The sequence below is a fragment of the Astatotilapia calliptera genome, chromosome 12, assembly GCF_964374335.1.
Source record: "Astatotilapia calliptera chromosome 12, fAstCal68.1, whole genome shotgun sequence".
Lineage (NCBI taxonomy): Eukaryota > Metazoa > Chordata > Actinopteri > Cichliformes > Cichlidae > Astatotilapia > Astatotilapia calliptera.
Genome location: NC_137433.1, coordinates 28,630,805 through 28,644,245, shown reverse-complemented (window position 1 = coordinate 28,644,245; position 13,441 = coordinate 28,630,805). Strand labels below are relative to the sequence as shown.

Here is a 13,441-nt window from a genome sequence, read left to right as displayed (position 1 = left end):
GTGTGAGCTGTCAAAATAAAAGCCTTAAAAATGAAAGTGTTAAGTTAAATGCGGCTCAAAGTCCCGTCTTACTCCAGATAGATAGATAGATAGATAGATAGATAGATAGATAGATAGATAGATAGATAGATAGATAGATAGATAGATAGATAGATAGATAGATTTTAAAAAAGCGAGTTGTAGTGAAGAATTGCGATTGTGTAGTTCACTGTGTACATTTTTTAAAAAGTATATTAAAAAGATGGCCAGCAATTATAAAACTGAGGTATGGTGACAGTTTATTACCTTTTCCCTGTGTGTTATTTAGTAACATTTGATTTTTAATCAAGGTATAAAAGTGTTAATTCAGTAATTTTCGATGGACAATTCTTTTCTGCTGTTTTGATTTTTTTTTTTTTTCGTTTACTTTTTTTCGGATGGGGGGTTGTAATGTTCTCATGATATAAATGCTTCACGGTGATCCACGTTCGTTCCAAAGGAGAAAAACATTTTCTTGATGTTTTGTAAACCGGAAGTTGTCGTAGATCAGTTTTTCCTGCTTGACACGTGGGATGCAAGAAGCCACGTCACGTTACGAATGGCCACCTAGAGGTTACAGAAGATGTCTGCATGATTTATTGCCTAAATGTTTGTTTCTTTACTGCTGCGTCTTCGTAAAATATTTCACTTTTTGCATAAGTTTAGCTCCACTTATTAAATACTCATCCATTCAAAGCTTCCCAGTTTATATTTCTAGGATTTTTATGTGTTTTGCCTGTTAATATGTTTTTACCGCACATTGAGGTAGGAGAAATAGCATTTCACTCATTGTATGGTTGTCCCGGACCAGTTACCAAGAAGGTAAAGTTCATTAAAATACACACTTAAAAATAATTGCCCCGATAATTCTCCAGAGCAAGATTAATATAAGTAAATAAAACTAAACAGAAACTTAATACTAGGTGTAAACTAAAAATGTTTTTATTAACTGAAATAAATATAAAAAATAGAATTTTGGGAAAGATGAAAACGATACTGCATCCTTACAAAACAAAATAAAAATGCTAAGGAAATGTCATGAATTTTTGGTCTTTATGACTTTGGTTAAATCTTGTTATCAGGCACCAGCCTGATTAGGGTTGATTGAGACTCTATATATGTATATAACTGAGAGGCTTAAATCTGCCCCTTACAAACACTCCAGTCTGGGTCTTCATATCAGGTACACAGAACCTTAGATGAATAATGACAAATTTGCCAAAATGCAGAAGCAGTATGTGGACAGACTTAGACACACCATTACTGCTTCTATATTATCTCAATACAGCTCTTCTCTCTCAGACTTTTAGGCTTACTTGTGGTTCCTCAGATATTTAAAAGTAGAATGGGAGGCAGATCCTTCTGCGTTCAGGTCCTCCTTCCATGCAACCAGATCACAGTTTGGATTCAGGAGACAGACCCCTCTCTGCCTTTATGACTAGCCTTAAAACGTTCCCTTTTTGAAAAAGCATATAGTTAAAACTGGATCAGGTGACCCTCAACCCTAGGCCGCTGGGGGGTTCCTATGGTACGTTGTTCTTCTTCACTCACCTCTTTTCACTCTCTATGTATAGGGGTGGCTGTAGCTCAGGTAGAGCAGCTCTCCTACTACTTGGAAGGTTACATAGAAAGAGCATAGAAAAAAATGGGCGAATGAGGCAAGTTGTGTAACTCTTAAAATGATCAGATAGTGGCAAAGAAGTTATACAAGATGCATTCCTCAGTTAGCATGGTAAATGTAAAAATTCACAACAGTATGTGCTGCTAGGAGAAAGTTGAAAATGTTGAAAAAAGTGGAGATGTCTGAACACAGCAGGACGTTTGGAGAAATCCAAACACCTTATATCAAACATGGTGATGATTGGTGCTTGTTTAGCAGTCACTTAGTCAACTATAAGCCTCTGTTTACCAAAGTACTCTAGGGTCTAATGTGAGGTCATAAATAAAGCTTGGCTGAAATTGGGTCATGCAACAAGACAATGATCCAAAGCACAAAATCTACTATATAATAACCTGACCTCAACCCAATTAAAATGTCTGAAATTGTAAGGAATGGGCCAAAATTCCTCCATTATGCTTTGAGAAACTGATAAACTCATACAGATCATGATTACTTTAAGTTATTTCACACTTGCTAAAGGCAGTTCTACAATCACACGCTACTTTTGGATTTTAGTTTTTGACATTAACATCCTAGGACCTGGAGTCCACATATGTGGACATCACATTTTAGGATGTCTAGACCAAAATACTTAATTTTCCTCTACAAGGCCTGATATCCACGTACAAGGACATTATGCTGCCACTGTTCTATCAAAATAAATGTCCTCATATGTGGATCTCATTTTTAAGGAACAAAATTCAGTAAAAAAAAATTTTTTTTAAATCTGGTAATTTTTTGTTTTTACATTCATCAGGTACCAATCAGCTCAAATAGCAAAGAAAATTTTAAAATGCATGCCATGAAAGAGTTTGGGTCTTAGAAGGTTAATAGCATGATCTATTTTCTCTTTGCCACGACTGTATAATAACTCCACTGCAGAGTGGTAAGAATTTGCCCCTGGATGCATTTTGCTCTGGTTCACTTTGTTCTCACCAAGCAATAAAAAAAAAAAGAAGCCACACACAGTGGGAGTGTTTCACTGAGACAGAGTACAGCTTTATTAAAGTCAAACTTCAGGCATGTCTGAACTCTTCAAACTCAACTTTCGAATGAAAAAGGACAGAATCAATATCCTCAAATAAAAAGACAGTCATGTACAAAAAGAGTGTCGTCTCAACAGTCACACACATTTAGAAGCAGAATTTTACAGGCAAAAAGAGCACGCCACAGTAACAAGATCCTATGCAAGTTCAATGCAAACTATTTACAAGTTCTTCAACAATAATGTAGTATGCAGTAACACAGATTGAACAGTAATTAACATGGTATTTTGTGTTCATCCACTTTTTAATTGAAGCAACACCAAGAGAGATAGATATGACCCCAGTTAGAGTTACTGTAAGCAATTTTACTACAAGTAAAAAGAGATCATGAGTGCTTATGAAGGTGAATTTATTTATTTATTCCAACACTATTTGACAGCATGTTAATTAAAAAAAACCCAAAAAAACCCCAAAATGACAGTCGGCAACATTGCACAAAACACAAAAGACATTACAGTGAACTGAAACATGCCCTTTGACACAGAGACAGGGGGTGGAAAACAAAATAAAATCCTCCTTAGGCGTATTTAAGGGCCACTTAAATGAGAGCAAACATGCTGTCTCTTCAAACCAAAACATACACACCAGACAGTTTCTGAAGTAACTCAGATGAACACTTAAATAATACTGCTGCTTTGTCAGGCAGGAGGGCCGGGAGAGGACAAACTGGCACAAAAAAATGAGCGCGATCATGCGATCTGCAGGTGCGAAGGAAAATAAAGGCCGTTCGGTTTTGCAGAATCTCTGTGCAATACAATAAAAAAACCAAAAAAAAAACAACCAAACAAAAAGACATTGGCAATAAGTCGTTGTCTGGAAGCATGCAGTTCAGCTAAGCAACAGAAAAAAAACAGAAGCTTTAAGACAAGTTTTATCATCATAAATGATCGCTTTTGTTTAAGCAGATAACACGAGTCAGGGATGCCTACGGTTCGATAATCATACACGTACGAAACCTGTGCTCAAAAAAACCCCAAACCTAAGCAAACAAACAGTACATCAATAAATTAAAAAAGAAAGAAACTAAAGTTTAGACGCACAGACCTTTTGGAGTACACAAATAGGTGCTTTAGTCATGGACCTACTTGATTATCAAGGAATACAGTTGTAAAAAGAAAAGAAAAACTAGAAGTGCTTAATTGCATTAAAAACAAAACAAATACAACTATCCCCTTTTTTTCGCCTCCAGGAATCCCATCTTAAAAAAGGCTTCCTGAAAGGCACAAAACAACAGGAATTATAGGAAAGAAACTGCCGAATGCAGAAGAGTGAGAGACTTTAACTTGAAGGGGGCAAAAAGTTCATAGTTCAAGCTTTTCTATGCATTTCTGAATGCACATCAATCAATTAAAACAGAAGTCTGACCCCAAAAAGTTCATTTCCCCGTGGTCGAATTAAATCTGACTTTAACGTCCCCGTTTTCACAAATATCTGTTGTTGGACATTAAAAAAAGTCAGGTGATTATCACAGCGAGTGAGTAGGCATCAAGTGTCCTGCCTCAAACTTTGCCTAAACTAATCAGGCCTTGTGTTGTGTGCCACAAGCGAGAATCAGTGAGAATCAGTGTCCAGAGGTCGTTCAAGGCCTCACACTTAAACTGAAATCCTGTAGCGCACAGAAACCGGACTTGTGCATATTAACATAATTTGTCAATGAACGGTGAGTATTTTCAAACAACTAAAACACGTCTAGTACGTCTTAGTTTTCTGCATTCGGAGGCTTTTATTCTTTCTCCCTCATGATTTACAGCCAGCTGCCAGTTTATTAGGCAAAACCAACAACAACCCACACTGCTATCAGGCCTGAAATAAAATTTTAAAGAAAGCTATAATGCTCAGCTTTTGTTTTTAGAGGTGGCAAATTTTTTAGAGCAGGGTGTCAAACAAAAGGCCCGGGGGCCAGAACTGGCCTGGCAAAGTCTCCAATCCGTCCAGCTTTGGAAATATTGAGGGGATAAACTTTTGGACTTTTAACTGTGTTTTTACAGTTACTAAGTATCAAAGTGGGCTGCATGTGGCCTTTGATGTATAATAAGTTTGACATCCCTGTTTTAGAGGCCGGAGAATAAAACTGTCCATTTAGAAGCTGTAGCGTAACAAGGGGCTGGATACAATCCCAGCTGGTGACTGGGCAAGAGGTGGCGTAGAGATCATCCTTTCAGATATTTACCCACGATTAATCTATCAGCATCGACATCTGAACGAGTTTACGACTCATGCAATCCCACTAAAGATTAGGACTGCACATGCTCCTCAGCTCAGTAAAGAATACCTTAAACAACAATATAAAGAACATAATGTCATTTTAACTCACTGGCTCAGTTTTTATTAGCACTTAAAATAAAAACATTCGTCTGCGAAAACAGATCTCTCTTAGTGATGTACCAGTGTGGGTAGACTGAAGTCAGCCTCAACAACACTCAGGTAAACAAGAAAAAAAACAACAACAAAAAAACGCACCTGAGTGTCAGCACCTTGAAGCCCTGTATGTTTCATATCATGTCTGAAAAAGGCTCCATTTATTCTACTGTCATCAACATCAGTAGAAAAATAATGAGCATTATAACCTCCTCGAAGTTTCATCCCAGTTCTGAAGTTCTATCTAATAAACGGGCAACTGAGTGTTTAAAAAGACCCTAAATCACCTAAATTGATTGGAAACATTGGCACCATTCTACCCTGTTGCACTTTTTTTTTTTAAAGAGAAAATACATCTTTTAAGGGCACAAAAAACAAAACAAACATCAGTGTAACTGAGGAAGAATACAAAGCAAGGCGCGATCACAGAAAAGCTTCCTTCAGTGACAACCACCTGAGTCCGGGCTGCAAAACCTGCTCTGAAACAGAAACTTTACATTCCAATACTGAAGTGCTTCACACTGCTTTTAAACACCAATTACAGTGAGTCACGACACAGGCTGATGAGCAGCGGCTGTTACCGGATGTGGAATCATTACACCAAATGTTTAAAAAAAAACAAAACAAAAAAACAAAACAAGAAAAAGAAAGAAAATACAGGTATATTACGTAAAACTCCCCATATGTTTTTTTAAGCCTATTTCCTTACAGAGGGAGACAAGTTACTGCACTGGTGTTTGAAAAAGAAATTGGTATAAAATGTGGTGCAATAAATACAAAAATTTGAGATTTGACGATGAGCGATTAAAAACACTGTACAGAAGTTTGTACATTATACTGAACTGAACTGTTGTTACACCATTACGTCTCCATATAAAGCCCAGCCTTAAGAGTTTTCTCAAGCTGGAAAATGAAGAAGTGTCTCTGGAGGACACGGAGGACATTTTTTTTTGTTTTCTTTTTTTTTTTTTTTGGACGAAGCTGGGTTGGCAGTCTTTCCTACTTGTGTGCCAAAGAAAAATGTAAAAGAAAACAAACAATAAAAGAAATATGAAACAAAAATAAAATAAAATAAAAACAGCATTTAGGCCACTTTCCTCAGAAGAAACAAGCCACACCCAGCGCTCACCACGTTTCTGACCGAGAGGCAAAAAGTTACAACACAGTTTAACTTCCAATAATACAAGAAGAAGAGGTATCCATTTTGAAACACTTGTCATATGTTCTTTTAATATACATTTCTGTATACGTATGACCTAGCTAAGGTGAGTAGCAATGAGCCGCGTGAAAGTGCTTTTCAGAAAAAGTCTGGCAAAAAAACCCAAATCCCCGAAAACAAAAAAGCCGTCACAGTACGCCGAACCGAAACAACCGAAGTGGACTGCATCTGGGCAGTAGTAACTACAGCTAAAAACCCAAACTTAAGGCTTATTAACACTTCTTTAAGACAGCACCAGTGATCACAAGCTGGGCCCCTCCATCTACTTTGCAAATAACTAATTGGAGGAAACATGAAAACATAGCTTTAAAGAAAGAATTTTTAAAAAAAGGATCTGTCTTGTTTTTTTTTTTTCAATTATTATTACAAAAAAAAAAGAAAAAAGAAAAAGCTTTTCCATCTTCCAAGAACAATCAGAGAGGTGAGGCTCCGCCCCCTCCTGATCTTTTTAGTATTTTACAATATTGTGAGCCAATTATGTACACAATGGCGAGTGAGACTGGCAATATGAAAATCACAAGAACTTCTGAAATGTCATACCATTTCACTATATACCATTATATTTCACCTTAATAGGACTATTTTCACAAGGAGGTCTGCGTAATGTTCAACACCTAAACAAACATAATACACCACTCACTGAGATGAAGTGAGAGAATCTGTCTGTAAACATTAACAAACATAGATACTGTATATAATTATATTTATCTATACCCATAAGCATATTAAAACCATGTTTAAGGAAGGTTGGAATGTAGTGTGGTCCTGGAAAAAAACAAATTGCACGAAATTGGTCATTTCCCCGCCGCTCCTTTTCTCTAACAGATAAAGAGGATGACAGATCACGAGAAAAGCTGGCTCGTCTCCATCCTAAAGCCACCCTGTGTGTGAGACCACAGCTTACAGCAGGTAAACAAGGAGAGGAGCAGCTTGGTGGTGATGGAGAGCTTCAGCTCCCACATCCTTTTCCTCCTCTCTGCCCCTTCCTCCACCTCACTCAGTGAGTTCTTCAAAGTGCCAGGAACTGGAGACGTGACGACGCTTACACTGCTTTAAAAAGAAAGAAAGAAAAAAAAATAGCAGTAAAAATTTAAAAACAACATAATGAGGTGGTGGCCTGGGCCCTCCAGTGGGCGCAGGCGAGCTGCAGAGAGTGTAAGTAGTGGTGTTTTATGGCAAGACAGGAGGGAAAACGGTGCCTGATGATTTCTGGTCCTTCTCCTACTGTCGCCACAAAACAGCATCAAGGTGTTCGTCAGCGTGTCTCAGCTCTGAGTTGCGGCCATCGCATGTGTCAAAAAAAAAAAGAAAAAAGCACTGTATTCCCTGTTGTAGTGCACTGCTTAGGATCAGAGGTGGATTGGAGCACACTTTGCAGGGAATGAGGTATTAAGGGTTTTATCACTCCGTGGCCGGCTGGCCTGACTCCGGCTCCTCTTTGACTCTGACGGGGCTCTGAGCGGAGCGCCGCTGCTGGGTGGAGCTGGATTTGGCCCCCAGGGGACTGAGCGGGTTGTGGCTGGAACAACAGAGGCGGTCGTCCAGGGAGGAGGTGGTGAGCGCCCCCGCCTCATGATCCCGGCAGAAGGAGCGAGGGCAGAAGTCACAGAGAGACGAGGCCGGGTTGCTGCAAACGCTGCAGTCATGCCACGGGCATTCCCACCGCCCTGGAGACAGGAAATGGGTTAATTACAGACGCATCAAGTCAGAGAACTGAAAAAGGAGATTATTTAAAAATAAATAACACATATAGCCCACCACATCTGCAGTCCACTTGACATGTCAATCACAACTCTGATCATCACACTTCGTGTTTTCTTTGATTGGGAAAACTGGTGTAAAGCATGTGAACCAGATTACAAATGAGTATGTGCTGATCTTTGATATAGATTAGATAGAACTTTATTAATCCCTCGGGTGGGTTCCTCTGGGAAATTCGATTTCCAAAAAAAGCATAGGCCCAGGACGAGCCTTCCTGTTAACTGTCACACTGCTGAGAGATCGTCATCTAGACACTAATTCAGCACAGAAGTCAAAACAGACGGATAAAGGTAAAAAGTGTCCAATCAGTGTAACATCTACCTCCACAGAGTAGCTTAATTTTTATATGCTCCATTACATTTCTGATAAAAACAAAAGCTTTAAAAGTAAATGGAGTGGATGTCTCTCCCTGCCTCCTTCAGACACTTCTGCATCTGTGTCCCAGCTACAAATCCAAAATGGAAAGCTCATGGAAAACTGATGCATAAGGACAGCATACAGGGGTGGATGGGAACAGTGACTTAAATGCTGTGCTTTCCACCACCTTTGTCGTTTTCCTGCTGTGCTGATTTTTTTATGTTGTAGAGTGAACTGATTTTTGAGGACAGGAGTTTCCAACCTCAAAAAGAGATCCCAAACAAAAACTTGAGCTGTCAATGAGATGATTTACAGAACAGGAAATTCTTCTAATATCCTGTCCTAATACATCTGCTTTAATTTCCGGTACATTACTGATAACATAGTATTATAGAGAAGGTTTGAAAGTACAGACAGCCAATTAAAAAAAAACAAAAAAAACCCTGGAAAACTGCAAGAAACTGACCTGCAGAAACGTTTCAGGAGCAACACAAACTAAACAAAAGCATGCAGAAAGTCATTTCTGTCGTTACCGTATGGCGGTTTGGTGAGGTTGAGACACAGCAGGTGATACGCTTTTGGGCAGTCCTTCCTGTCACACATCACCAGCTCTCCTCCTTTTCCGCAGCAGAAGCAAAAGTACTCGTGTGTGTGTTTGCCCTCCGGCCGCAGTTTCCGCTTCTTCTGCTTCATCTTTGCATTCCTGGCCTTTTCCTCTTTCTCCGTCACTGCAGCACTCTGCAGGAAATATGATAAAACAAGAAAGAGGTATCAAACACAGGTTCCAAACTTGGCTGCTCCTTCTTAGGTACTCTGAATTTTAATGGGGATGACAAACATCCTCACCGATGGCTGGACCCCAAGAAATCCAGAGCAGTTGTCTGATCCACAGTGACACGACGTTCTCCTGTTGCCCACACAGTGCAGATTGTAGTTAAACGTCAGCTCTGTGCCTGCAGGGACACCAGGGAGAAGAGCAACATTAAATGGGAATCATCCAACTTGCTCTCAGTACATTTAATATACATGAAGGAAAATGTGTGTCAGAGCTGCAGATTAACTCACCAGCCTCGATGTCACAAAGGGCAAAGATTCCAATACGAACGTCGCCGTTTACCGTCCACTTCTGGGTTTCGCAGTTTGGGCTGCAGCTGTGGTTAATAAACCGAGACGAGTTTCCTTTTGGGCCAGCGTCGATGACACGATCCTACCGGGAAGACGTGAGTATTAAGACACCAGAGTTTAGGAAATGTTCTTCTGTGGACGATTTATGTATCAGGGATGTTATGTGAACTGACCCCAAATTGGACAAGGAAATGAATGGATGAACAAATAAATGGGACAGTCAAGGACTGAAAAATTAAATCAATGAGGAAGTGAAAAAAAACAAAACAATTTAAGATCACTGAAAAGTATGTTGGAGTCTTTTGGGGGCGTTTCTAATGGATTATCTGACTAATATTACAACTTGTTGTATGTTACCTATTGTTACCTGTTGTATGTTATCTATTGTTGTTAGCATTGTGTATCCTGAGTGTCCAGTAAACGTCACAGATGTTACCTTGGTGAGGGTGAGCATGTAGAAGTTGGTCACATGATTTTCATGGGCACGTTTGATTCGCTGCTGGCACTCTTCTGAGTCTATCACCTCTCCCACATACTCGGCCACAAAGTCACCCTGCAGGAAACAACAAACACATTTATATTGTTTTAGTTATTACACAGACACGCACTTAAAAATTACTTATTGCTAGGAAGCAGACTGACAACAAATAACAAACACACATATGAGAACCACTGATTTGCTGAACTTTTACACTCTTGCCTGGCAGATGAAACTGATTTCTAGATTTTTGAATTTACATATCTAGAAACTGCTACTGCACTCAGATGTTTTTGTTTGTATGCAGAAGAAGATACTTATAGCATAAATGAACATATGTTAACAAATATCACAGACACTGGGGCGTTTAAAAGCTTTTCTGCAGGGTAGGCAGCTTGCAAGATTAATAAGAAGAGCTTTTATTGTAATCTATTCAGTTTTTTTATTTTTCAGTATTTTTCTATGTTTAATTTGATTGTTAAACTAATTTAGATTGCTTTATTTAACATTTCAGCTTGTAGCAAATACAAATCAGATGTGCTGATGCTCTTTAGATGAAAGGTCTGCATTTTAAGTGCAGCGCCCACCTTCTTCAGTGCCTGGTTTGTCCTGAGGCCCCAGCCACACCCTTCCGTCTTTATCACTTCTGTTTCTGCATACAGCCGTTTGGAGAAACACTGATTCTCACAGCTGTCTCCTGCAGGGCACACCTGATCACAGGAGCACAACCAACCACAGAAAGTTAAAAGTTAGATTTTATTACCTGAATCACAAATGACATAAAAACCCAAAGATGCACGCAGACCTGTGGGTGACACTCGTACTGCAGCATGCGGTTGAGACACTGGGACTCCAGGCTGCAGGGATGCTCGTCTGCTGGCTTGCAGTTGCATCGCTGAATTTCTGACAAGTCGGCCACGTGCACCTGAACTTTCCCCACAGGCTTGTTGGACTGACAGGAAAACAAAGCAGCCACAGAATTAGTAACAACCCTGAAAACTTGACGATCAAAACTTATAACCACCTTTTGGTCTTTCCATCTGCTCACCTTGATGAACTTGTAGGGTGGTGGTTTGCGAGAATTGCGGTCCTGCTTTAGAGCCTCCCTGCTCTCCCTCTGCGCCTTAAGCTCCTGAAAGCGCCGGGCTGCTTCTTCCAGAGCTAAAAGATGAATAGCGACTCAGAAAATCATCTTTTCTTTTGGCTTGAAGTGATATCACAACAGATTAGAAGGAAGGATTTTAGGAATATGTTACCTTTCTTGAAGGTTTTGTTAATATTGATCTGTCCTGTGACAAAGTTCTTGTCATTCTCCACATATGGGAAGACGCGGCCTTGGTTGATCCAGTAGTAGTCATGGGAGCCAAAGAAGAAAACCGGGAAGTCACCAATATCGTGCCGAAGACTCTGAATGTTTGATGGCACCAGGCGAGGGTTGCAGATCTCTGCAGGCCACCACCTGGCAAGCAAGGGACATCATTAGAAAATCAAGGGCAAAAGTGAATAAGAATAAAAATACCTATAGGCCACAGAAGCCTGTGATATGAAATTCCACAATCTAAATTTACAGATAAATCCACGATGCAGCGAGTCCTCGAAAAGGTGAACCATGACTTAGAGAGGAAATACTGTATTTATTTGTTTCTGCCTAGAAATTTTGTTTTTTTAAATCAAATTCAGAGCTGCTTCATCAACAGATTAATAATTATCTGTGTGCACACCTTTAATCTGCCAGAAGATTCTAAACTGTGAGACAAATATTGAGCCTGACTGACAGTCAGTGTGAGAGCGAAAAGCACTGCTCAGTGTTTCCTGAATACCTGCATTTATATTATCACATCCTGTTTCCCCATGAGGTGTGAAAACAATGTGCTACACCGAGTTTAAACAGACCAAGACCAACAATCTGCATGCACGCACCCCCCTGACATGTTTGCGGTTCTCAGGCTCATATTAGATTTCTTCCTGCTGCAGACGCAAGTAAAAAACAGATCGTTTAAACCACTGACAGCTCAGCTAAATAAAATAGTCTAGTTACAAGATCCTCTATGATGGGGTGGGATATATTAGGCAGCTGGTTAACAGTCTATTCTTAAAACGTATGTGTTAGAAGCTGAAAAAATAGGTTGTGTGTCTCTCAAAGATTTAAGAGACAAACTGCGATGCATGTCCTGTTTTGCGTTGCCAGTACACAGCATTTACCAACAGAGGCCCATGGGAATACAAGCAGACAACTGAGATTACGGTCTCTGATAACACTGAGGAATAAAGGCTGTCCTGTGTAGCTGATCTGCCAGATTAGCTACTGTAGCACAAATAAGTGAAACTCTTAATGGTGGTCATGAGAGACTGATGAATAAAACAGTCAGCACTCTCATGCTAGCTTTAAGCACAAGCAGTGGTCATGTGAGCATCAAAAATGGATCACTGGTTGTCTAGTCTGATGAATCATGTCTTCTTTACGTCGTGTGAACGGCTGGGTGAGTGTGTGTTGTTTACCTGGGGAAGAAATGGTAAATGGCCTGTATTTGTATAGCGCTTTACTAGTCCCTAAGGACCCCAAAGCGCTTTACACATCCAGTCATCCACCCATTCACACACAGGTGATGGCAAGCTACATTGTAGCCACCCTGGGGCGCACGGACATGGCAGTTAGGATGCACTATGGAAAGAATAACAGCTGACAGAGACAGTGTGATGCTCCTATCAGTGTTTTTTGTATTCATGTGGTTGTTACGATGACATGGAACAAACACTGTTGCATGACCAGATACATAACTTCATTGCAGCCGTTCACTCTGATGGTGTTTTCTAGCAGGAATGGAGAATGACTATCTTCACAGATTGATGATGATTTCTTTTGTCTTCTGCTCCGTTTAATTTTAGTGTCTTTTATTTTAACCTTTTATTATGAATACTGGCTTTTGTAAAGGAGTTTGTAACTCTTGAGAGGAAAAAGTGCTAAATAAACAAATATTGCTTGGGTCTCCAAAGTCTCTAAATCCTCATTCTGACTGAGCAGCAACTTGCAGGACTTAAAGGCTCTTCTGCTAACGTCATGGTACCCGATACTAAAGGAAACATTCAGTGGATTCTATGCCTTGATGCGTCAGACACAGTGTTGGCAGCACTAGGGGGACATAAACGGTATTAGGAAGGTGGTTTTAATATTGTGGCTGATTGTTGGTCTTAATTTTTTTAAGGCTCTGGACAAAAGATACTTGAACAGTTTCAGCTTCTGTGGCAGATTTAAATTATCAAGACTAGAAGGATTATTATAAGAAAGGAAACAGTATTGCTGGTCATTACTGGGTTTCTGGACAACAGCGGAGGTCTACGACACAGAAGACTCTATGTGCAATCAACTTTCTGTGGTTTTTTAAATAGGATTAAAAGGTAGAAATCATGCACTGAAATCT

At 39.8% G+C, this 13,441-nt stretch overlaps 1 protein-coding gene across 3 annotated transcripts in view; it reads right to left on the bottom strand.

Moving 5' to 3' along the window:
• Positions 1-2,655: 2,655 nt before the first annotated feature.
• nsd3 (nuclear receptor binding SET domain protein 3) overlaps positions 2,656-13,441 on the bottom strand; it is a 29,468-nt gene continuing 18,682 nt past the window's right edge. For all 3 annotated transcript variants that reach the window (XM_026187239.2, XM_026187240.2, XM_026187242.2), the window contains 9 exons: positions 11,279-11,481; positions 11,071-11,183; positions 10,828-10,974; positions 10,610-10,732; positions 9,981-10,097; positions 9,485-9,626; positions 9,266-9,372; positions 8,953-9,157; positions 2,656-7,968 (listed from right to left, as the gene is read on the bottom strand). In XM_026187239.2, the coding sequence (XP_026043024.2) occupies positions 7,703-7,968; positions 8,953-9,157; positions 9,266-9,372; positions 9,485-9,626; positions 9,981-10,097; positions 10,610-10,732; positions 10,828-10,974; positions 11,071-11,183; positions 11,279-11,481 (1,423 nt within the window). In that variant the 3' untranslated portion in view covers positions 2,656-7,702. The remainder of the gene's footprint in view (positions 7,969-8,952; positions 9,158-9,265; positions 9,373-9,484; positions 9,627-9,980; positions 10,098-10,609; positions 10,733-10,827; positions 10,975-11,070; positions 11,184-11,278; positions 11,482-13,441) is intronic.